The 26,528-nt window shown below is 52.1% G+C and overlaps 1 protein-coding gene across 4 annotated transcripts in view; it reads left to right on the top strand.

Moving 5' to 3' along the window:
• The window catches only part of HDLBP (high density lipoprotein binding protein), a 933,925-nt gene that overhangs the window by 194,547 nt on the left and 712,850 nt on the right, over window positions 1-26,528 (top strand). For all 4 annotated transcript variants that reach the window (XM_085634158.1, XM_085634156.1, XM_085634157.1 and 1 more), the window contains exon 8: window positions 17,751-17,957. In XM_085634158.1, coding sequence (XP_085490284.1) covers window positions 17,751-17,957 — 207 coding nt within the window. The remainder of the gene's footprint in view (window positions 1-17,750; window positions 17,958-26,528) is intronic.

Genomic DNA, 26,528 nt, shown 5'->3' with positions numbered 1-26,528 from the left:
AAACTACCTAGAAGTCCCCTGTACCCTGGGGCATGGCCGTTTAGAGGCCAGCAGCTTTTTCTACACTTGCATGTGTGCACTGCTGAAGTCTGAGGTCAGTTTTAAAGCAGCACTGAGTGCCAGGACTGCTTTTTAACAGTAAATTGAGCCCAAACTCGACTTTGGTGGTAGGGGCACTTAAAAATGGATAACCTACAATGTTTTGGCATATTGGGGACCCCCAGGGTCGCCCCTAGGTATCCCAGGGTTGGGGGGTCAGATATGTATAAGGTACACCCTAATGAAAATGAGTTTTTATATGCCTGGGTAAAGTGAAATTTCACATTTCACTCCCCACATTGTGTTAGTGCTGCTCAAATTCGACTTTGAAACTAGAAGCACTGTGGAAGGAGGATCTGCAATATGTCTGCAGATTCAGAACCCCTAAAGTCGCCCCTAGTTGCACATGGGGTGGGAGTCCTGTAGAAATTGGGGAAATACTATGTTTTTATAAGCCCTGGTGCTAGAAAACTGGCCCAAGTCATTTTCCCCATTGCAAATCCCATGGCCCATAGGTTTACATTGCAGGGAGTTAAGTAATAACTCCTGATAGGAAGGAGATAGAGCTACTATACAAACACTTCCTAGAATGGTAGTGAAAAATCCAACAGTATTATGTTGTTGAATTTCTTCTAAAATGTACAGACAAGAAGTTATTACTTTCTTGTTTGTAAGTCCAAATTCAGCCTTTCAGTGGTCTGCCCTGATGGGTCAGAGTTAAGTGGATTAGCCAGGCTGCTTTGAAGAGGTGATAAGGAGCCCTGGGGTTACCAACTCTGCCGGGAGGGCAGTGTGCTGTTCCATAGGAATGCCAGTCAAAAACAACAAGAACTGGTTTTTAAGGCACCTACTGTTAGGCTACACAATTTTGAAACGGAGGCGGGGGTTCACCAACTGTGAATTCCTACTCTTTCTTTTTATGAGGTAATCAAACGTTTTCCGCCTTTATTTAAGAATAAATCAGTTTTTACAACTGGCAGTCACCACTTCTTATAATATTTCCATCAACGTGTAGCAAATGTGAAAAGAGCCCAAAGGTTTCAAAAAGGAAGAAGGAAAAAGGAAAAGATGGGAAAAACAAAATGACCCCTTACGTGCACCACCGTGGTTGGCACTCACCAGCTGTTCCCACTTTTCTCATCATTGGTGGTCATTTTATCCGAAAAAATGAAGATTGGTGTCCAAAAGAAAATAACCAGCGCTGGAAACGGTATGCATGACAAGCAACCGGTTTGTTGCAGGTAGGACACGCGGATGGCTGGCGATATGGACCGGATTCAAGGCGGATGACGGAGGGGTCCGGAGCACTCTTAGAGTGCGGCCGCCATCTTGACGCCTCAGGCCATGCCCTCGCAATATGAATGTTATGATGACTCCTATATGCCCTTATTTTTAGAGGGCTGTAAAGACCTTGCACATTTCAGGATATGCTGTTAATATCTGACATCGTATTGATGTTGTGTGCCATGTGAAGCGGGTATGATACCATGAACTAGAGCAAGAGAAGAAAAAAGTAAAAAAAATGTGTACATTGCAATGTAATCTTAAGCAGGCTAGCTCTCAGATACTCCGTGACCAATAGGCCTGACATCTCCATAAACAATTTATTGAAAACTTAACAATTAAATTGGACCATTCATTTTGCATCAAAAGAGCAGGATCTAGCATGGTATAAGGTTCAGTATGTTCACATAGAGCTTTCACCTTCTGGAATGCGTGCCAAGCCTCCTGCATCCCTGGGGTAAAGTCATTGAAAATGGAGAGTTTAGAGTCTTCGTAAGAGAGGGCACCCCTCTACAGGACAGTGTCCCAATGGTGATAGTTCAGTAACCTGGTGATTGCGAGGCAGAGGGGCACGAGGTATGGGCCCAGTGAGCAATGAACATGCTCCACAAGGAAGCTTGTGGAGAATGAGCAACTTTTCAATGAATGTTTCAATCTTCCCAGTGTTAGTGGAATCCAGGATGGCCACCAGGTGCGAGGTATTCCTTCTAGAGCAGACCTCCAAGTCATCGTTCTTGGCTGCTACATTAAGGAGCACAGTGCCTAGCTTTTGATAATTACATGTTAATGTGTCTTGATCGTTTCGAGTGAGGATATGTGGTTTTCCACATCAGTGGTTCGCGTTTCCTGTCTAGCAAGTCGAGATTCCAATTTGTCTAGGTGTCCAGTCAAGTTATCAATTTGTGTCAGTTGTAGACTAGAACTCATCTGAAGCACCAAGGGCTGAGTGCCTTGTTCATTGCAGATGTTTTGGGCGTTTCCCATCGTACCCCGGTTGTCTTTAGTTTTTGTGGGATTTGTCCCTACGAGGTTCAAATCCTTGCTTGAGTTGGTTCTGGTCCGTTTTACCCATGGTTGAGGTGTATGTATGTGAGGCAAATCCCCAGTCCGCTTAGGCTGGGCACCCCCAGTCAGAGGACGGCACTTAACTTGCAAGCAACAAGTAGACATGGCTTGGCGGTCAATGTAACAGGTCAGTAAACGTAGAATCTGAAAGACACGTTAGATTCCTCACCTTAGAATATCCCCAGGCGTCCGGCTGGATCCGGAAAGATTTTTCGTCCGCAATACCCTTGCGTGTCGCTAGGCGTCATCTGCGGCTCCGCGTCCGTCGTCGTTGTGTGCCGGGATGATGTCGTCGGAGTACTTAGACGCTGCCCTCGCGCGCTGACGTCAGTTCTTCTTCTTCTTTTTTCCGCGCCAGACAGCGCCGATCCGGGAAGGGCATACCCCTTTTAGTCATTTTTTGACTAAACGGTTTGGACTCTTTTTTTTGGTCTATTCTCGTCGACTCGACTCTGGTGCCGGTAGGATGCCTGGTTTTAGACATTGTGACTCCTGTCACTGATGTCTTTTACGGCCCACCACCGCCAGTGCCTCTACTGCCTTGGGGCCGACCACGATGCTGAGTCGTGCCTCGACTGCTAGGCCTTGACTTCGAAGGCTAGGCGGGAGCGGTCCCGCAAGCTACTTGAGCTCAGGCTGTCGGCTCTGCGCCGTTCACGGTCCCGGTCGAGGGGGAGGTTGAGGGACCGGTCGCGGAGCCGCAGCCATCACCACTTGTCTGGTTCCAAGTCTTCGGGTAAGTCGAAGCATAGTAAGAAGTCCAAGAGGCGATAATCGCTCTTCGGACTCCCCTCGCCAGTCTCACGAGTCTGCTGAGGGTTCAGGTGGTACCACCCACGCGGCTCCGTCGGAGCCGCAGGAATCACGTCCGTCCCCATACCCGCCGGTCCCTTGGTCTGGCGCTACTCCGGCGGAGATCAGTGCCTTCCTCTCGGCCATTAGTGGCCTGGCTCCGCCGTTGAAGCCTGCCGGCGTGCCTTCGGGCCCCACGTGCTCGACTGGGAGGCCTAGCAAGCCGGTGGCTCGGGCGCCGTCGTCGACTCCGGTCCCGACGCCGCAGGTCCCCATGTGATCCAGGCCTGGATCCAAGTCTGCGCCGGATGACCTCACTCTTGTGCCGCCTTCGGACAATGCCGTTCCTCGGTTCATTCCCGGTCCGGGCCCGGCGTCGGAGCGGCGCTGCATCTGACGCTGATGGGTGGCAATTTCATCTTCTGCCCGGTTCTGATCATTCCACCGGTCTACCAGGAATCTGAGGACGGTGACGACTGGGAGGGGTCTGATGACCCTCTGGCCCGGCAGGGCCAGTTATCACAGGACTGGGCAGACAAGCTGGGGGATGCCAGTGGTCTTGACACCTCCCCTGTCACTGGCTTCATCTCTCCTCCGACCGTGGCTTCGGAGGAAGGTGCTGCACTTTCTGTGGTGCTGCGCAAGGAGGCCGAAGCCCTTGGGCTGGAGCTACCTGCTGTGGCCGTGAGGACTAATCTCCTCACAGAAGTGCTCCAGCCTTCCGCAAGCTCCTCGGAGCCTCTGCTGCAGTTTAATGAAGCACTAGTGGACGTTCTGCAGGGCACCTGCTCCAAGCCCTCTACGGTACCTCCTGTGCACCGGAACGTGGCCCGGCGCCACTGCCCTGCACCGGGCGACCCCAGTTTTCTGTCCATGCACCCCACGCCCCAGAACCTGGTTATCCAGGCCTCTACTTCCCAGACCTCCTTCCCGTCCGCTCCCCCGGATCGGGAATCCAAGAGACTAGAACAGTTTGGTAAGAAGCTGTTCTCCTTCCTTAGTTTGGGACTGCGGTCTATTAACACCGCATGTCTCTTGGACCGTTACTCCCACTCCCTGTGGGATACGGTGGAGGATGTGCTGCCCCAGTGTCCGAAGGAGGCCCGGACACTGCTCGCCCAGGCTCTTGCCGAGGGGCGGGATGCAGCGCAGAATGCAATCCGATGTGGATTGGACACTACAGACTCGCTGGGTAGGGCAAGGTCCACCACGGTGGCGCTTCGTTGCCACGCCTGTCTGCGGTCCACAAGTTTTTCTGCGGATGTCCAGTGCACCCTCATGGACATGCCCTTCGATGGCAGTCGCCTTTTTGGCGACAAAGCGGATAGTGCGCTGGAGCGCTTTAAGGACTCCAGGGCTACGGCCAAGTCCTTGGGCCTCTTGGCCCCGCGCCCGCAAATGTCCACTTTTCGCCCCTTTCATGGCCAAGGAAGGGGCGCCCCCTCACGTCTGCCTAGCCACAGGCCGCAGAACCAACCTCCACGCGGTTGAGGATTCCGCCGAGGCGGTACAGGGGGACAACGTGCTGGTCCGTCCACATCTACCCCAGCAGCATCCGCCTCAAAGCCCTCCTAGTCCGTGCTTTCAGGCCCATTCCACGCCAGTGGGTGACAGAGTTCGCGATCACCTGCTCCACTGGCGTTCCATCACGTAAGACAGGTGGGTGCTGCAAATCATCCGAAGGGGCTACTCCCTCCCCTTCGAGGCGACCCCCTCCAGCCATGCCACCGCAGTAGCAACGCATGTCGGGGGACCACTTGAAACTTCTACAGGAGGAAGTTACGGCCCTCTTGGCCAAGGGGGCCATCGAGCGTGTTCCTGGTCCAGAAGTAGGTCGTGGTTATTATTCCCACTACTTTCTGGTTCCCAAGAAAGGCAAAGGGGGCCTACTCCCTATCTTGGACCTCAGGAGTGTCAACGTCTTCCTCCGGAAGGAGAAGTTCAAGATGCTCAACTTAGCTCAGGTTCTGGCTGCCCTAGACCCTGGAGACTGGATGGTAGCGTTTGACTTGCAGGACTCATATTTCCACATCCCCCGTCCTGCCGGCCCACCGGCGTTAACTGCGGTTCACGGTGGGCCAAGAGCATTTTCAGTTTACCGTGCTCCCCTTCAGCCTCACCAGTGCCCCTCGGGTGTTCACGGAAGTGATGGCGGTGGTCGCAGCTCATCTGCGCAGATTGGGGGTTCCGGTCTTCCCCTATCTCGACGACTGGTTGTTGAAGGCAGGCTCGCCCCAGGCAGTCGTCTTCCCACCTCCAGACTACGGCCGACCTCTTGCATTTGCTGGGGTTCTCCATCAATGTGGTGCTGCGGCTTCTGGGTCAGATGGCCTCCTGCATCCTCTTGGTGCATCACGCCAGATGGTGAATGCGGGCTCTGCAGTGGGACCTGAAGTTTCAGTGGGCCCGGCATCGGGGCAACCTGTCCGACAAGGTCTTGATCTCGGAGAGCACTGCACGACAGTTGCAGTGGTGGCTCACGGACCGCGATTGGGTCAGTGGCAGATCCCTTTCCCTCCCCCAACCGAAGCACGTAGTAGTGATGGATGGGGGGGCCACATGGGAGAGGCGGAGATCAGGGGCCTCAGGTCTCCGGCGGAGTCTCGGCTCCATATCAACCTTTTGGAGTTGAGAGCGATCAGATTTGCGCTGAAGGCATTCCTTCCTTTTGTCCGAGGAAGTGTAGTGCAGGTGTTCACGGACAACACCACCGCCATGGGGTATTGGCAACAAGCAGGGCAGGGTGGGCTCGTGGACCCTTTGTCAGGAGGCTCTGCGCCTATGGACATGGCTCGAACATCAAGGCATCACCCTGGTGGTTCAACATCTGGCGGGCTCTCTGAACGCCAGAGCAGACTAACTCTGCCGCCGGTGCATGATGGATGACGAATAGCGTCTAAACTCAGATGTGGCGCAAGGCCTCTTTCGGCAGTGGGGAGAGCCTTGGTTAGATCTATTCACTGCCGAAGAGAACGCGCAATGTCAGCAGTTCTGCGCGTTGGCGTTTCCGAGGCAGCACTCGCTCGGAGCCTCTTTTCGTCGCGAGTGGAGTTGCGGTTTGTTGTACGCCTTTCCGCCTATACCACTTCTGCCCAGAGTGCTGAAGAAGATCAGGCGCGACCGGGCCCAAGTCATCTTGGTGGCTCCGGATTGGGCACGAAGGTACTGGTATCCTGAGCTACTCAGTCTGTTGATCGATCCCCCGATACGACTGCCTCTTCAGGAGGACCTTCTGTCGCAGGGGACGGTCCTCCACCCAAACCTGTCCAGTCTCCACCTCCATGCGTGGAGATTGAGCGGCGACTGTTGATGCCATTTGACTTGCCTCCTGAAGTCTGTGATGTGATTCTGGCAGCCAGGCGTCCCTCCACAAAATCTGTATACGCCTGCAGGTGGAACAAATTTGTGGCATGGTGCACAGCAAAGGCTGTGGATCCCCTTTCCGCCCCTCTTTCTGAGGTCCTCCTCTTTCTTCTTTCTATGGCCCAGCAGGGCTCTGCTCTGGGCACTCTCAAAGGTTATCTTTCAGCTATCTCTGCATTCTTACGGCTTCCTGATCAGCCTTCTCTTTTCAAATCCCCCGTTTCTCGTTTCTTCAAGGGCATTACTCACATGTTTCCTCCTGTCCCTTTCGTAATGCCTCAGTGGGATTTGAATCTGGTATTGACGTATCTGATGTGCGCTCTCTTTGAGCCACTTCGTCTGACACTCAAGACTGCTTTCCTGGTTGCCATCACCTCTGCTAGGAGGGTGAGTGAGCTCCAGGCTCTGTCTTCTAAGCCTTCTTTTCTTTCTGTCCATCCGGACAAGGTTGTTCTCAGGACTCGTCCTTCCTTTCTCCCTAAGGTGGTAACTGTCTTTCACATCGGGCAGTCTGTTACGTTGCCTACCTTCTTTTCGCCTCCGCATCCTTCGAAAGAGGAATAGAGGCTCCACCGTCTGGACCCAAAACGGGCGCTGTCCTTTTATTTGGACTGCACCAAGCAGTTCCGGGTGGACGACCAACTCTTTGTTGGCTACGTGGGCGCTAAGAAGGGGCGGGCGGTGCACAAGCGAACCATCTCTCGGTGGGTCGTTTTGTGTATCAAAGCTTGTTACTCCTTAGCTAAAAAGGAACCTCCTGTAGGGCTGAGGGCCCATTCCACTCGGGCCACAGTGACGACAACTGCCCTGGGTCGGGGAGCCCCATTGCAGGGCATCTTTCAGGCAGCAACGTGGGCCTCGCTGCACACGTTTGCCAAACATTGCCTGGACAGTCAAGTCCGGAGAGACTGCTTCTTTGGCTGTTCTGTTCTCCAGGACTTTCTGGTGTGATCTTGGTTCGCAGACCCACCACCGGGGTTAGTATTGCTGGGGTATCTATTCTAAGGTGAGGAATCTAACTAACGTGTTTCTTTCAGATGAACAAGTTACTTAACTTTGGTAACTATATATCTGTAAAAAACATTAGTTAGTTAGATTCCTCACCGACCCACCCATCCTTCCCGTTCTGCGAACTGATATCTAGGGTTGAAGTTATCCCTTTCAGGGCCCTAGAATTTTTTGGCACCAGTGTCGGTCTCTTGCATGGCTGTGCGTTCCTGGCGCGGAAAGCTGTGTACAAGAACTGATGTCCGCACGCGAGGGGGTTGTCTAAGTACTCTGACGTCATCCAGGCGCACGATGCCGACGACGGATGCGGAGCTGCAGACGACGCCTAGCGACGCGCAAGGGTATTGCTGACCATCTTTTCGGATCCAGCCTGACGCCTGGGGATATTCTAAGGTGAGGAATCGAACTAATGTTTCTTAGATATATCATTACCGAAGGTAAGTAACTTGTTAGAATGGTATCTTGTAGTGCGTGGCATAGCAATGCCCTAAGGGGCTGCCATCCAGCCATTGATATTTAAGTCCAGTCCACCTCTGGGATGTTCATATATTCCAACAGAGCTAGGTCACCTGGGAATACGTAGAAGTCTTAGGTTATCAGACTTGTAACTCGCAAGAGCCACCCCCTCTGCCACCTCCAGCAGTCCAGCAGGTCGGAGGATGTGTGGTCTCCATAGACCCCAGTGACCAGCAAGAGAAGGAATGGGCACGCCAGCAAAAGCAGCTCAGGTGGGTATTACAGCAAGCAGTAAGGTTGTGCCCACAGGTTACAATTCAAGACATCCAGCAATAGAGAGCATGCTATCCGCAAGGGCCCCACACTTCAGTATGATGACATTCCATATATAATCATGAGTTGAGGGTAGGCCCGCTCCCGTGCACCCTAGGATAGTAATGCAGAATAGTGGACAGTTTGGGGAAGGCCAGCCAGTGATGTCTTTTACCCGGGGAGCAGGCCACATCAAGGCAACCAAACAGCACCCACAGATCTTCTACAGGCTCAGCAGTAATCCCCCAGTGTAGATGTCGAGGGCCTTCTCACTCAGGATGCACTTAAGGGCAGGTCAGAGCAGGGCACCAGACCCTGCCAAGTCCCGAAAGCAAGCCCCGCCTGGTCCAGGGCAGAGGAGTTCCAGGCTCACTTGCAGGCACACAGGACATCCTACGCAGCATACCAGACCAGGCTGTGCCCAGGCTGAAACCAGAGGCCATCTGCCCCATTGCAGGCCTCACCCAATGTCCCCTCCCTGGCCCCATTAGGGGGGATGCCATGCACCAGCTGCTTACTGCAGCAGGAAAAGAGCCCCAGGGGCCTTCTGCCAGTACACTCCTGCCTACCTGGCCCGCAGCTGCACCTCCCATGCTGGTACCACTGAGTTGGCAGAAGAATCTGACCCAGAACTGCGAGTCATTGGGGCAAAGCTGTAGATGGACCACAGGGCCCCTTGGACACCTTGCCCACACAGCTGTACTGCAATCCCAGCCGGAAGTGGGCGGCAGCTGTTCAGGCCGCTTTCCATGAGGGATTGCCTCCAACCATCGCCGCTCCTGCCAGTGTTATTCAGCAGGGTAAGTTAATCAATTTTCATGGGGGGCAGCAGCTAGTCTCGTCCTAAACACATAGATGAGAAGTATGCATGTGATCATCTCTTAAGGAGGATGGATTCCATCGGATGATGAGGGGAGTGGAGCACACTTTCAGGTAGCCAACTTAGTCTGCTGTATGGCCACGCCTCCATGGGCCTAGTGTTTGACACTCGCCTGTTTGATGGCAAGGCGAATTGTGCTCTGGAGTGGTTCAAGGAGAGTAAGACCATGACGCACTCCCTTGGCTTATCTGCTTCACCTCGCCAACCACATCAGCCCAATTGCTATTCAGCCAATCCAACCTCAACGAGGTGCCCATCAGTGTCCTGGTCGAGGCTGTGGTGCCCACCACCGCAAAGGAAAGGGCAACTTGCAACTCAGTCCTCCACATCCCCCACCCAAGACTCCCCTTCACCAGGATCCCGCCTGCCAAACCCCTTTAGCGTGACATCAGTGAAGCTCAGCCATTTGTTGGAAAGCAGGATGTGACGTTTCTTGCTGGTGTTGGCCAATAACATTGGACAGAGGTGGGTCTTGTACATTTTTCAAAGGGGGCATATCTTGCCCTTTATTTCCACACACCACCTTCCCTTCCCCCCTCCAATGCCACCCCCTCCACCCCAAAACAACTGACTGAGGATCATCTGTCTGTTTTGCAGCAGGAAGTGCAAGCCCTTTTTGCCAAAGGGGCTACAGAGAGAGTGCGAGGCTGAGGTTCTTTCTGCAGCTTTCTGTTGCCATAGAATGGTTGAGTCTTATCTAATTTTACACCTGTGCCCTCAACGCGTTCCCCCGGAAGGAAAAATCCAAGATTACTTACTATAGCATAGGTGTTGTCCACCCTCGACCTCTTGAGACTGAATGGTGGTGTGGGACCTGCAGGACTGTTATTTCTATATACCCTTCATATGAAAGTGCCCCTTTTAAACCTGGTCACCCCCACATTTTGCCTGGTATATGATGTGATTTCGACTGGAAGTGCACTGGGTTCCTGCTAACCAGATCCCCAGTGCAAGATCTTTTCCTCCAAGTGTACAATTGTTTCCCCAATTGGTAATACCTTCAGCAAGCACTGTAAGTCCATAGTAAAAGGTATTGAGGGCCTTGGGTACTTAAGAGGGTACCCCAAGGGCTGTAGCACAAATTGTGCCACTCTAAGGGACGCCTCTCCAAACACATGCACAACTGCCATGCCAGGCTGCATGTTTTGGTGCATACAAAAGTGATAAGATTACATGACCCACATCTGTGTGCCATGTTGCCTCACACTGCATGTAATATGTGCAAGTCACCACTACAGCAAGCTTGACAGTGGTAAGGCAGGTTGCTTAGTACTACATGTGGGGGCATAACTGCATGAGAAGATGCCCCTGTGCTGGTCCGATCCATTACAACCAGTACAAGTGAACAGGGAATCCATTTTTATAACATTTGCTGGGCACTGGTCAAAACTAGTTCCCCAGCTACATGATGGCTTCAATAAAAATAGGGATGTTTGGCATCACACATCTTGTATTTATAAACCCACTCTGATTCCTGTAGTAGATTTATTAATACATACTCCCAGAAGGCACATTAGATTTGTCCCCTGAAAGCCTACCAGCCTCTGGTGTTGGCCGACTGGTCTCTTTGACTGGTCTCCTCTAGCCTACCAGCCGAGACAGATTTCTAACCTCCGAGGGTGATGGTCTTTGCCCTCAGGCGGTCAGGAGCCAGGAACAAAGCCCCTCTGTGAAAACCAGGTTGTTGCAAGAGAAATCTTGGGGATTAAATGGGCAAAACCCTTTGTTCGAGGCATATGAGCTGCAGATTACACACTGCATAGATCGCCATCTGGTGTTGGGTCCGGATGTTTGCACTTGTTTTTGTCCAGGAAAGTGTTTATAAGTCACGAGGTAGGTGACTCCTCTTTAGGATCATAGTGCGCATGGGCATCGGCTCCATCCTCAGATTGCTTTTTTCCACCATCGGGTTCGGATGTGTTTCTCACGCACCAGTGCGGAACAGTTACCGATTCCTGTTTGGACACGCAATCCTTCACCCTTTCGACGGTATTGTCTCGATCGCAAACCCTACTCGGCACGCATCTCTACTACTCTTCGATTCCGGTCATCGTACAAGGCCTTCGGGCCGACCCGAGACTTGGCATCTGGCTCATGGAAAGGACGCCTTTCAAAAAGTGTCCTCTATGTGGGTCGAAGTTTTCCCACACTGATCTGCATGAGGTGTGTAACCTCTGCCTCTCTCCCGAGCACGAGGCCAGAGACTGTCCGGCTTGTGCCTCCTTCCGCACGAAGAAGACCATCCGGGATCGACTAGCTCAAAGGACCATGGCACGTTCGTAGAGTTCGATCCACGACATCTTCCAGAAGGGTGTCTATGTGCCAGAGGAGCGGGTGGAAGAAGAGCTGATCAGTGCCTCCGAAGCCGATGACTCCGAAGAAGTGACTCCAGCTCAACGGGTCGGAAGTAGAGACGTTGACCCCGACCCACTCCCTACAACAAAGGCTTCGGTCACACCTTCACCTTCGGGCTCAGGTGCACACCGACACTGCTTCCCGTGCCCCGCCCCTGGGCCCGGCAAAGAAGCCTAGCAAGCCTTCCGGCGACTCAGGCTCAAGTCTGCCTGCCACCGGTGCCGAAACCCAATCTGCACCGAAAAAGAAGCCACACCCATCCTCTGGGCCGACCGCTACTTCCACCACGAAGCCCTCGGCACCGAAGACTCCAACCAGTGACTCCCCTGCACCGAAAAAACTATGAGCCGACGAAGAAGCCACTCCCCAAAAGTTCGGACTCAGACTCTTCGGAGCCGAAAAAAGCATCGACGCAGAAGCACACAGACTGGTAAATCACACGGCTCGAAGCCCAAAACCGCTCCGCAGCCAGCGCCGAAAAAGCCCTCGATGCCGACACCCAACCTTCTTCAGAACAGCTTTTTCGACCAGACCCTCAACAAAAAACTCTAAAGACCCTAAAACTGGTCAATTGACTCTCAGTTCCAGAAAAAGACCACTGGACATGCCTGCACCAGCTCCACCACCTAAAAAGAGGGATATAGCCACATCACCTCTTTGGGTCCCTTCTCCTCCTCCACAACCTCGTTCTCCTACGCCATCTCCTTCACCGGTAGATGACGACGACACATGATGACACAGGGGACGGTGACAACATGCCACTAGATGACCCCAGTCCACCAGGTTCCCCTGACCCCTGGGATGACTATAATACGCCTGATGTCCCGCAAGACGACATCTGCCCCTCTAGGCCTTACGCACCTGAAGATACCATGGGTTTTAATCAGCTAATACACCGGGCTGCCCAGTACCATGAAGTCGACCTACATACAGAACCAGTCGAAGATGATTTTTTTAATGGACCCTTTTGACACCACCCAAAGGTCCACATCCACTTTACCCATGCTCAAAGGGGTGATTAAACACCCTACAGAAGTATTTAAAGACCCTGTCAGGACTAGTATCATCAATCCTAGAATTGAGAAAAAATACAAAGCTGCCCCTACAGACTCAGCTTGCATTAAGGGCCCTGTTCCATTAGACTCCATGGTTGTCTCAAATGCTAGGAAAAGGGCTAATTCGCAGACATTAGGTGATGCAGCTCCACCCGACAAGGAGTCTAAACTCCTGGACGCCTCTGGCAAAAAAAACAGCGTCCCAGGCAGCTAATATTTGGCGCATCGCAAATACTCAAGCCCTGTTAGCCAGATACAATAGGGCTCACTATGATGAGTTGGAGTCCCTACTCCAACACCTCTTGGACAAATACAAACATAAGGCCAATGACCTAATACAAGAGGGTAAAATTATCACCAACACCTCTATCCAGTGTGCTCTCGATGTGGCAGAAACCGCATCCAGAACAGTAAACATAGGCGTCCTTCGCAGGCACACGTGGCTATGCATTTCCAGGTTTAAACCTGAGGTGCAAAGCTCTATCCTCAAACAACCGAAGAACCAGGCTGAATTAGGCCTGGCGGCGCAGGGTACACCTTAATCTCCTGAGTTCACCTGCTTCGTTGAACAGAGGCAAAGGACACTCTGAGCGTAGAAGATCAGGTTTGTTAGCTGCATCTAAGTACAGTTGTCACAGAAGTACACCTGGTATGTTCTTAGGAGACTGCCACTTTACTCCATGGCGCACAATCTTTTATAGCACATAGATTCACCAAGAACACTCCCAAAGCATACATGAATAGCCAATGAGAAGAGTTTGAAAACAAGGTATAACCAATGAAAAAAGTTTGAAAACAAGATATCAAGTAACCCAAATACACCTCTTTTCCAACTGTTTTTGTCACCCCTCCCCACAAGTTAATCAGTGGTAGTATCTACTACTCAACTTGCAGGTGGCAGGACACATTTGTAGGCTTTGGAGGACAGTTGTGAAATGAGAGAATACAAGTAGAGAATAGCGAAGGCCAGAAGATAAGATAAAGTCAGGAAAGAATGGTGCGAACCAACAGACAGTTGAGACAGGGATCAGTCGGAAAAGACGGGAATTAGTGGACTTAGCTAGTCCCTGACATCAGTCTTGTAAACCGAGGCAGGAGGTTATTTTGACACGTTGCAGTGAGATCAGCAGAAAAACTTTTGTTTATTGTGCTGCCTGAGTGAGGGCAACACAAAATGGCGGTGGAACACAAAATGGTGGCTAAATACAAGCAAGATCGAAAATCGAATTTCCTCACAACCATTCGACCAACACCACCTTTTTGGCCCTAATGTTGATGCATCCCTTGAAGATGAAAAAGGACACACACAACCAAATCAATGGGAGTCTTGCAATCACAAGCTCCCAGATGTTCTTTTCGTCGCTCATCCTACAAGGACAATTCCAGGGGATACTAGTCTGATACCCCATCCACCTCCTACAAGACTCCCACCCAATCCACCTTCACCAGAGGTTATCAGAGAGGAGGATACAGAGGCAACAATAACCAGGGTAGAGGCAAGACTAACACCCGCTCTGCCTCCACCACTGCCCAATCACTTCCCTCCGCTTCCCCCGGACCATTCCACTCCTGTCGGGGGAAGACTACAGCAGTTCCTTCCTGTGTGGACCAACATCACCACAGACAGGTGGGTGCGACAAATAGTGCAATCAGGTTACTGTCTCGAACTTACCTCTACCCCCAAACATTCCACCCAAACAGCGTCCAATGTCCGCAGAACCTTTGTCACTCCTCAAACAAGAACTAATTTCCTTACTACAAAAAAGTGCAATAGAACTAATTCCCCTGCACCAACAAAACACAGGAGTTTACTCCCTTTATTTTCTCAAACCAAAGAAGGATGGCTCTCTGAGACCTATTCTAGACCTCAGGCCACTAAACCTGTACATACAATCAGACCACTTCCACATGGTCACACTTCAGCAAGTCCTCCCACTACTTTCACAGGGCGACTTCCTAGCCACCTTAGATCTCAAGCATGCCTATTTCCATATTCCCACACGCTTCTCAAAGAAAATCTCAGATTTGTAGTGGACGGGCAGCACTATCAATTCAAAGTACTCCCTTTCGGAGTCACAACAGCACCACGGGTATTCACAAAGTGCCTAGCATTAGTCGCAGCCCATCTAAGAAGACCACACATTCAAGTCTTCCCATACCTCGACGACTGGCTCATAAAAGCCAGCTCGTACAACCAGTGTGTTCATCACACTCGCGCGACTATCCAATTACTCCACGACATGGGGTCACAATAAACCACACCAAGTCTCATCTGCAACCCTCTCACACACACAACAGTACCTCGGCGCCACAATAAACTCCTCAGAAGCGCTAGCCTATCCCAGTCCAGCCAGGATAGCAAGCATTCTCGCTCTCCTACCCAAATTTCAGCCGCATCACTCTTCCAGCTCAAGTGTTCATGCAGCTCATGGGGATGATGGCCTCCTGCATATTCATAGTGCCTCACGCAAGACTCCAGATGTGTCCTCTACGAGTGCTTAGCACGCCAATGGAACCAGGCTCAAGGTCAGCTAACAGATCTGGTGTTGGTAGACGGTCGCACTCATCGCTCTCTGCAGTGGTGGAACACCAAAAACCTTTCCAAAGGGCGACCATTCCTAGAGCCAGTTCCTCAGATTGTCATGACAGCGGACGCATCGCTCTCCGGCTAGGGAGCTCACCTATTACATCACACCATGCATGGCAGATGGACACCGCAACAGAAGTTATTCCACATCAATTACCTGGAATTACTGGCCATATTCCTAGCCTTAAAAGCATTTCAAAAACAAATATCAGGCAAGACTGTCCTAGTCTGCACCGACAACATGACAGCCATGTACTACATCCAAAAACAAGGCGGGACACACTCTGCAGCTCTCCCAGCTAGCACAAAACGTATGCAGGTGGGCTATACCTCAGAACATATTTCTTCTAGCCTAACGCATCCCAGGAGTCCAACACCATAGCCGATCTGTTGAGCCGTCAAACACAACAGATCCACGAGTGGGAACTCCATCCACAAGTTTTTCAACCATACGTTGAAATGTGGGGGCAACCACAGATAGAACTCTTCGCAACCCACAAACGCCAAATGCCCAAGCTTCGCCACCAGATACCCACACCCATTGTCCAAAGGCAATGCTATATGGATGAACTGGTCAGGCATATTTGCGTACGCCTTTCCCATTCATACCACTAGTGGTGCGCAAACTACAGCAACACTCACTGACTCATTTTAGTTGCTCCAACTCGGGCCAGACAACCGTGGTACACCACATTGCTGGAACTGTCAGTAGTTCCGCACCAAAGATTACACCTCTCACCACGCCTCTTAACCCAGAACCGTGGAGAGATCAGACACCCGGACCCAGCTCAACCTTGCGATCTGGCTCCTGAAATCTTAGAATTTGGTTACCTTAACCTTCCTCCTGACTGTATGAACGTCATTAAGGAGGCTAGACGCCCTACCACTAGAGCCTGCTATGCAGCCAAGTAGAAACGATTTGTGATGTATTGTCATAACAATAGCATCAATCCCCTAGCTGTGTCTATCCAACACATCATAACCTACCTACTACACCTACAAAGGTGCAACTTAGCCTATACATCTATACGGCTACACCTTACTGCCATAGCAGCATATCTACAAAATAGACAACATTTATCACTATTCAGAGTACCTGCCATCAAAGCCTTTATGGAAGGACTCAAAAGGATAATTCCTCCCAGAGTTCTACCCTCACCTGTGTGGAATTTAAATATCGTTCTCGCATGACTAATAGGACCTCCTTTTGAACCTCTACATAAATGTGAGCTACAATTCTTAACATGGAAGGTTGCTTTCCTAGTGGCCATAACTTCTCTAAGAAGAGTTGGTGAGCTACAAGCCCGAACTATTCAGAAACTATTCTTACAAATCCATCACAATAAGGTGGTTCTCCGCACTAATCCTAAATTCCTCCCTAAGGTCATTTCCCCCTTCCACCTTAATCTGTGGAGTTGCCCGTATTCTTCTCGCAACCACACAGTCGCAGAAAGAGCTCTTCATACTTTAGATGTTAAGAGCATTGCTCTATTACATTGAAACAACACAACCTTTTCGAAAAACCTTTTCGAAGAACAACTTTTTGTTTCTTTCTCACCACCACACAAAGGCAATCCCATATCCAAGTCCGGGATAGCCAGATGGATTGTTAAATGCATACAAATTTGCTACCACAAAGCAAAACGCACTTTAACTGTTCCTCCTAGAGCCCACTCTACAAGAAAAATAGGGGCTTCTCATCAAAACAACAAGCCAGTGTGGGCCAAGCTGTACTCAAAACCCTATTTCAGACTACTGCAACAGATCCTGGTGGCTGTCGCTAAGGAATGGGACTGCTGTACAATCTATGCATAGTGTGTAATGTGCAGCTCTCATGCCTCGAACGAAATATGCTATTTACCAGTATTCATCTGTTCTTAGCATGTAGAGATGCAGGTCTACACACGCCCACCCGGCTTCATTTATCTGTTCCAGTATTATCTTATTTAGATACAGCATACAAGGGCATCTTCCTGTTTCTTACAAAGCTCAATCATTTCCCGGCTGGCGAAAAACAATCTGAGGATGGAGCCGATGTCCATGCGTACTATGATCCTAAGAAGGAGTCGCCCATCTCGTGACTTCCAAAAACTTTCCAGGGCAAAAACAAGTGCAAACATCCGGACCCAACACCAGATGGCGATCTATGCATAGTGTGTAGATCTGCAGCTCTACATGCCAAGAACAGATGCATACTGGTAAATAGCATAGTCCTTTCAACGCTTACATTGTTTTGCTTTTAAGAATTTTATATGTGCAGAATAGAGTAGGTAAAAAAGACTGCAAGCAAAGAAAACATGATTGCCTCATGATGCACCAAGCTTCATCCACTGGGCAGCATAGCTAAGTACTTAGGCTTTGAGTGATGTGTTGCTACAAGTGACGACCTCTGCAAGTCCCTGTAGAGCTGTTTAACAGTTGTAAGAATTATGCATGTGCATATCTTGTTTTTGAAGCATCTTTCTTGACCTTCTCTGTAATTAGTTTGTTTGTCCAAGTATCTTCTAAACTAGTTGTAATAACTTCATTCTCCTGTCACCTTAACTCACTGTAGAAAAAGAAGACGACCACAATTGCTGTTGAAGTGAAGAAGTCTCAACATAAGTACGTCATCGGTCCTAAAGGCAATTCCCTGCAAGAGATCCTGGAGAAAACCGGAGTCTCAGTCGAGATCCCACCTACTGAAAGCAGCTCTGAGACGGTGATATTGCGTGGCGAACCTGAAAAGCTGGGTCAGGCATTGACAGAAGTCTATGCCAAGGTGAGAGGTTATATGCAATATATACTTTAACACCAGTCACAGGTACATCCGCACTGGTGTTAACTTTGCTTGATTTTAAAGGCCTGTTTGTAAATACTTTGAACATACCGGCAAGTATTTTCTTTGTTTTTTAATCTCTCTTCAAGGCTATGGATTAATAGTTTTTCAAAAATGTATTCACTTTGTGTTTTCAGTTGGTGGTTTAAAGGGACAGAATGTTTGTGTTTGATTTTGTTCTCCACGTAAGAAATCCGTTCCTTTGATCTTCTGCTGTGTACTTGGACAGCTGTGAATGCATTTCCAGTGAAACCTACCAATATAAATCATTCACAATTAAATGATGGAGGAAGCTAGCTCTGTATGTTCGAGGCATGTGGGCTGCTGAATTCATATCTGTGCATAGATCCTGAGATAGGTGACTCCTCCCCTGGACCACAGTGCGCATGGGCATCCTCTCCATCCTCAGATTGTTTTTTTCCGCCATTGGGTTCGGATGTGCTTATCTTGACTCAAGTTAGGAGTCTTTAGTTTTCAGGCCAAAAGGCCTTTAGTTTTCGACGGTACTGTTCCCGATCGGTATCGACAGTTTACAGGCTAGTTTTTCACGGCTTTAACAAATTTTCGGATCCATTAAATCCGACCATCGACCGAACTTCGACGATGGAATCGAGGACCCCATTCAAGCGGTGTCCTGTTTGCCACGCCAAATACCCCCATATCGACGTCCACCCGGTGTGTAACAAATGCCTCTCACCGGATCATGACGAATCGAAATGCATGGCCTGTGCCCGATTCAGATCCAAGAAGACTCTCCGGAATCGACGCGTCGCGCGACTGGAAGCACAGCAAGCGGCCCCCGGCCCCCGCCAACATCTTCAGCACCGAGGACGAAGATGTGGAAATCGTGGAAAATATACCCTCCAGCCCCACTTCCGAACACGGTTCCCGATCGGAAGATATCGATGAAGAGCTTTTTCACAGGGAAGAAGCAGACGACTAGGTAGGAGACTACGATGAGGCCTTAGGGGCCGAAGAAGGTAGCTCCGGTGAGGAGCAAGGCCTACCCGTACAGATTGAGGCTATCCCAGTGTGTCAGTCGACTGCTCCGGTCGAGGGATCGCCTTCGGGCCTTACCCAAGACCAATCCCGCAGTTCTTCGGCCCCGCCCTCCGGCCCGGCCACGGACATTCAGCAAGAGCCATTGTTACCTAAAAAGACTGTTTTCCCTACCACCAAACCGAAACCAATCATCGCACCGGTTAAACAGAAACCGAAAGTGAAACTGACACTGGTCGGCTTGAGGCCCACCACACCTTCGACGCCAGCCAAACCCGTCGGCTCCGACCGCACCAAAAGGGACATCGGTGCCGAACTCGCTGCAGCCGATGTCGGCGCCGACCCAAAAAGAAAAGCCGTCGGTACCGTCAAAGCGCCTCGGCCCCCGGCACCGAAGCAATCGGCACCGACCACCAAGGTGAAAATAGCCACTGCATTGCTATCCACCTCGGAGGCAGCGACTACGGTACACTCATCGATGCCGTCGACGGCTCCTACCCCTCCTCGACTCGATGACCCGGTCCCTTCGAAGAAGTCCACACCTGCCTCTACGGAACCACTCGGCGCCAAAGAACCGTCGGAGTTCCAGGTGCGACAAGTGGCAGCGTCCTTGCAACGCATCAGGGAAAAGGCAGCCCTCCAGACCTCGTCGGGCTCCGAACCGACACGGGCACAGAAGGCACCTTTGGCACCAGCCAACATCACCTTTGGTTTGCCACCATCCACGGCGCCGAAAATGTTCGAAATCAGAACCCACGTTACCCAGACAAGGTCCCCATCTACCGAACACTCGACTACTGGGACATTGCCGTCCCACTTCATCGACGCCGACACCGGCAGGCTCATGCTCCGAAAGCGGAAGATCACTTCAGGGCAAGCTTTGGACTCTTACAGGATCCCGCTAAAACAAAAAATGCCGGCGGGATCGGAACCAGTTCTTTATGAACGCATCCACACCTCTTTCACAGATCCATCATTCTCTCCAACGCACTCCGACACGGATGCAGTGGAGGACTACATGGGTGACGACACCACCTACCCCGAGGACATAAACCCTGAGGGGCAGCAAGACCCTGATCAAGTCTGGGATGACCCTGTAGACCCAGGCGCCGCTCTGGATACACAGGACACGCAACTTTATGGCGCAAAAACGTCCCCCACAGAGGACACTGCTGCATTCAACACCCTCATTGAACGTGCCGCAGCCAATCATGGAGTGCAACTCCACTCAGACACTTTCGAGGATGATTTCTTGGTGGACACTTTCGCATCCTCCGAGAGGACTGTAAAGACTCTGCCCATGTTAAAAGGTGTCCTCAAGCCAGCTAAGGACATTTTCAAGGAAACCACCAGGGCACGGGTAATAAACCCCAGGATCGAGAAGAAGTACAAACCCGCACCTGGGGACCCCCGTACATTAGAAGCCAGTTGCCTCTGGACTCCATTGTAGTTGCCAATGCTCGCAAACGGGCACACTCTCAGACAACTGGTGATGCTCCTCCCCCGGACAAAGAGTCCAAGGTTCTAGAGACCTCCGGCAAACTGATTGCAGCCCAGGCAGCAAACATATGGCGCATCGCCAATACACAGGCCCTCCTAGCTCGCTACGACCGCTCACACTATGACACGTTAGAGACCCTACTCCAACACCTGCCAGACGAGTACAAAGAGGCAGCGGAGCTCCTCTTCAGGGAGGGACAACTGCTCACAAACGCATCCATCAAGTGTGCACTGGATGCCGCAGACACTGCTGCAAGGGCAATAAACACCAGCGTCATGCTACGACGACACGCCTGGTTACGAATCTCCGGATTCAAACCGGAGGTCCAAAATAACATCCTCAATCAGCCGGTCAACCCCGACTACTTATTTCGACCGGAGGTTGACACCACCTTAGAAAAGATAAAGAAAGACACGGACACTGCGAAGTCAATGGGGGCTCTGCAAACGCAAACATTTCGTAGTGGCTCCTTTCGTCGCCCCGGAAATAGGGGTGCAGGTAGAGGACAGGGGGCACAGCAAACCTACAATAAAGGGGGCACACAGAGTTCCTACGATAAAAACACCCGAGGTGGATATCGTGGCTCCAGCACCAAGGGCAGAGGACGTGGTTACGGCAATACCAGGTCCTCCCCCAAGAACAAACAGTGACGCCCTCGCCCTTCCCCCCCCGCCCACATAACACCTGTCGGGGGAAGGCTCCAGCGGTTCCTGTCCACGTGGGATTCCATCACCACGGACAGGTGGGTCAAAGATGTTATCCAACACGGTTACTGTCTCGAATTAACCTCCACTCCACCCAACATACCGCCAAGGCACCGTCCTATGTCCTCAGAGCACTTAGCGTTATTACAGCAGGAGGTGCTCAGTATGCTGCAAAAAGACGCAATAGAGGTCGTGCCCGTACACCAGCAGGGAACAGGGGTGTTCTCTCTGTACTTCTTAATACCAAAAGACGGGTCACTCAGACCTATCCTAGACCTGCGACCCCTCAACCACTACATTCTCTCAGAGCATTTTCACATGCTCACCCTACAGCAGGTTCTCCCGCTCCTCCGACAGGGAGATTTCCTAGCCACGCTAGACCTCAAAGATGCGTATTTCCACATACTCATACACCCGTCACACAGAAAATATCTCCGGTTCACTATTCAGGGGCAGCACTATCAATTCAAAGTCCTCCCCTTCGGAGTGACAACAGCACCCAGAGTTTTCACAAAGTGCCTAGCTACCGTGGCTGCACATCTACGAAGGCAACACATTCACGTCTACCCTTACCTGGACGACTGGCTTGTTCAGGCAAAGTCAGCCCAGCAATGTGCCAGCCACATGTCCCGCACCATTCACCTTCTTCACAGTCTGGGATTCTCACTAAATTACCCGAAATCACATCTCCAACCCGCACACGTACAACAGTACCTAGGTGCGACCATAGACACTCTGGCAGCCACAGCTCAGCCAAATTTAGTGAGGATCAACGGCATGCAAATGCTCATTTCCAAGTTCAAACCCCAACGCTCCCTTCCTGCGCGAGTGTTCATGCAGTTGATGGGCATGATGGCCTCCTGCATTTTCATAGTCCCACACGCGAGACTACATATGCGCCCGCTTCAGGAGTGCTTAGCACGTCAATGGATTCAGGCTCAAGGGCAACTAAAAGACCTAGTGTTGGTGAGCGGTCGGGCATACGACTCTCTGCATTGGTGGAATCCACAAAACCTTTGCAAGGGCCGACCGTTCAAAGAGCCTGTTCCACAGATAATACTGACAGCGGACGCGTCTCTCCAGGGATGGGGAGCCCATGTACTCCATTACACAGTGCAGGGACTATGGACTACACAACAAAAAAAGATGCACATCAACCTTCTGGAACTGATGGCAATCTTCCTGGATATGAAAGCATTCAAAGTACACCTGTACAACAAGGTCGTGTTGATCCGGACGGACAACATGACTGCCATGTACTACATACAGAAGCAGGGAGGAACACACTCTCCGCAGTTGTCTCATCTGGCTCAGAGCATGTGGAAGTGGGCCATTCAGAGGAACATATTCCTCATGGCGGAACACCTCCCAGGCAAGGACAACCAGATGGCGGATCTGCTCAGCAGACACAGCCACCAGATGCACGAGTGGGAGTTACACCCATCAGTACTCCAACCATACTTCCAGCAGTGGGGTCATCCAGAGATAGACCTATTCGCCACAAGGGAAAACGCAAAATGCCAAAGCTTTGCCGCCAGGTTCCCACATCCACAGTCGCAGGGCAATGCGATATGGATGAACTGGTCCGGCAGATTTGCATACGCTTTTCCCCCAGCGCCGTTGATACCGCTAGTGGCACGCAAATTGCGACAGCACTCACTGACACTCATCCTGGTTGCTCCAACATGGGCACGCCAGCCATGGTACACCACCTTTCTGGAACTTTCCGTGGTGCCGCGTCAAAAGCTGCGGATCAAACCCGCGTGTTTAACGCAGAACCATGGAGAAATTCAGCCCCCAGATCCGCAACAGCTGAACCTGGCAATCTGGCTTCTGAAGTCCTAGAGTTTGGCTACCTAAACCTGCCACCTGACTGCATGGAGATCATTAAGGAAGCTAGGAGACCCACTACCAGAGCTTGCTATGCAGCCAAATGGAAGAGGTTTGTCATTTATTGTAATAACAATGACATTAACCCGCTAGACGCATCCACTCAAAACATAATCTGTTACCTCTTACACCTATACCGATGCAATCTGGCATACACCTCAATACGTATCCATTTAACCGCAATAGCAGCCTATCTCCAAAACAGGCAGCACCTCTCTTTATTCAGAGTGCCTGCCATCAAAGCCTTCTTAGAGGGACTTAAACGAGTAATTCCCCCAAGACACCCACCAGCACCAGTGTGGAACCTCAACTTGGTCCTCACCCGACTGATGGGTCCACCCTTCGAACCTCTCCACTCATGTGAGATTCAATTCCTCACCTGGAAGGTAGCTTTCCTAGTAGCAATCACTTCGTTAAGAAGAGTTAGTGAACTCCAGGCACTAACCATTCAAGAGCCATTCATACAGGTTCACCCAAACAGGGTCGTACTACGTACCAACCCCAAATTCATGCCTAAAGGAATATCGCAGTTCCACATGAATCAAACCATTGAACTGCCTGTTTTCTTTCAGAATCCACAAAATGTCGCTGAAAGGATGCTCCATACACTAGACGTCAAAAGAGCCCTCATGTACTATATAGACAGAACTAAAAACTTTAGGAAAACAAAACAACTTTTCGTCGCCTTTTCCCCACAACACAAAGGCAACGCAATCTCCAAAGCAGGTATAGCCAGATGGATCGTTAAATGTATTCAAATTTGATATCAAAAGGCTAAACGCACATTAACGATTCCCCCACGGGCCCACTCAACACGTAAGTTAGGGACCTCCATGGCTTTCCTGGGAAACATTCCTTTACATGATATATGTAGAGCAGCCACATGGTCCACTATACATACATTTACCAAACACTACTGTGTAGATGTACACTCAACACAGCAGGCAGCTGTAGGACAGGCTGTTGTCAAAACTCTTTTTCAGACCGCTGCAGCTGGCACTGGTGGCCGCCGCTAATGGGAGGTACTGCTATGTATTCTATGCACAGATATGAATTCAGCAGCCCACATGCCTCGAACTGAATATGCTACTTATCTGAAAGAAACACGTAAGTTAGATTCCTCACCTTAGAATATCCCCTAGGCGTCGTCTGCGGCTCCGCGTCCGTCGTCGGCGTCGTGCGCCGGGATGACGTCGTCTGAGTACTTAGACGCCGCCCTCGCGCGCTGACGTCCGTTCTTCTTTTTTCCGCGCCAGTAAGCGCAGATCCGGGAGAGCTACCCCTTTTAGTCTTTTTTGACTAAATCTTTTTTGATCCTTGTCTGTCGACATCTGGTGCCGGTAGGATGCCTGGGTTCAAGGCTTGCGAGGATTGCCATCGACTGATGTCGGTGACCGATCACCACCGCCGGTGCCTCTACTGCTTAGGCCCCGACCACGACGCGGAGTCGTGCAACGACTGCCAGGCCCTGACTTCGAAGGCTAGGCGGGAGCGGTCCCGCAAGCTTCTCGAGCTTCGCCACTCGGCTCCGTGTCGTGCGCGATCCCGGTCCAGGAGGAGGTCCAAGGATCGCTCGCGGAGCCCTAGCCGACGCCATCGATCGTCCGGCTCCAAGGCGTCGGGTAAGTCCAAACGCTCAAAGAAGTCCAAGAGGCGACACCGCTCTTCGGACTCCCCTCGCCGGTCGCGCGACTCGGCCGAGGGTCAGGGTGGTTCCACCCCTGCGGCTCCGGCGGAGCCGCAGGTGCCGCGTCCGCCCCCATACCTTCCGGTCCCTGGGACTGACGCGGCGCCGGCGGAGATCAGTGCCTTCCTCTCGGCCATGAGGAGCCTGGCCCCGCCGTCGACGCCCGCTGGCGCGCCTTCGGGCCCCGCGGACTCGACTGGGCGATCTTGCCTGCCGGCGGCTCCGGCCCCGGCGCCGTCGACGACTCCGGTCTCGACGCCGCAGGTCCCCGCGGGGACCATGCCTGGGCCCCAGTCGACGCCGGTTGACCTAGTCACTCCTCCACCGGCGCCGACGCCTGAACCACCGACTCCGTCACCGGCGCCGCCGACGCCTTTGGCGCAGACACCCCAGTTTAGCCCTCATCCGGACCCGGCGCCGACCGACGCCGCATCCGACGCCGCTTGAGTCCTACCATCTCTACAGTCCGGTTCCGATCATTCCTCCTGTTTATCAGGAATCGGAAGAAGGGGGCGACTGGGAGGGGTTCGAGGACCCTATGGCTGTTCAGTCACAGCTTTCTCAGGACTGGGCAGATGAACTGGGGGAGGCCAGTGGGCTGGACACCTCGCCAGACACTGGATTCACTTCTCCTCCGACCGTGGCTTCGGAGGAGGGTGCAGCATTTTCTGTGGTGCTGCGCAAGGCGGCCGAGGCCCTTGGGCTCGAGTTGCCTGCCGTGGCTGTGAGGACTAACATCCTCACTGAGGTGCTTCAAACCTCAGCAAGCTCCACTGAGCCTCTGCTGCCGTTCAACGAGGCCCTCACTGACGTTCTGCAGGGCACCTGGTCCAAGCCCTCCACAGTTCCTCCTGTGGATAGGAACGTTGCCAGGCGCCACCGCCCTGCTCCGGGCGACCCCCGTTTCCTGTCCCAACACCCCACCCCCGAGAGTCTGGTTATCCAGGCCTCTACCTCCCAATCCTCCTTCCCGACCGCTCCGCCGGACCGGGATTCCAAGAGACTCGAGCAGTTTGGCAAGAAACTGTTCTCGTCCCTTAGTTTGGGCCTGCGGTCCTTAAATACCGCCTGTCTCTTGGACCGTTATTCCCATTCCCTGTGGGATACGGTGGAGGACGTGCTGCCCCTGTGCCCGGAGGAGGTCCGGACGCGTCTTACCCAGGCTTTGGCCGATGGGAGGGATGCAGCACGGCACGCCATACGATGTGGGCTTGACACCACGGACTCGCTGGGTCGGGCGATTTCAACCACGGTGGCGCTCCGCCGCCACGCCTGGATGCGGTCCACGTCATTTTCCGGGGATGTCCAGACCACCCTCATGGACATGCCCTTTGATGGCACTCGCCTGTTTGGTGAGAAGGCGGACAGTGCGCTGAACCGTTTTAAGGACTCCCGGGCTACGGCCAAGTCCTTGGGCCTCTCGGCTCCGCGGGCGCACACCTCCGCTTTTCGCCCCTTTCGTGGCCAAGGAAGGGGCGCCTCCTCACGTCCGCAAAGCCACCAGCCGCAGAACCAACCTGCGCGCGGTCGCGGACGTGGCTTCCGCCGTGGCGGAAATGGAGGCCGACGTGGTCAGCCCACTTCCACCCCGGCAGCATCCGCCTCAAAGCCCTCCTAGTCCGAGCTTTCAGGCCCATACCACGCCAGTGGGCGGCAGAGTTCGCCATCACCTGCTCCACTGGCTGTCCATAACATCGGACAGGTGGGTGCTGCAAATCGTCCGAAGGGGCTAC

Source organism: Triturus cristatus, chromosome 11 (assembly GCF_964204655.1).
Source record: "Triturus cristatus chromosome 11, aTriCri1.1, whole genome shotgun sequence".
Taxonomy (NCBI): domain Eukaryota; kingdom Metazoa; phylum Chordata; class Amphibia; order Caudata; family Salamandridae; genus Triturus; species Triturus cristatus.
This window is presented reverse-complemented; position numbering and strand designations above follow the sequence as displayed.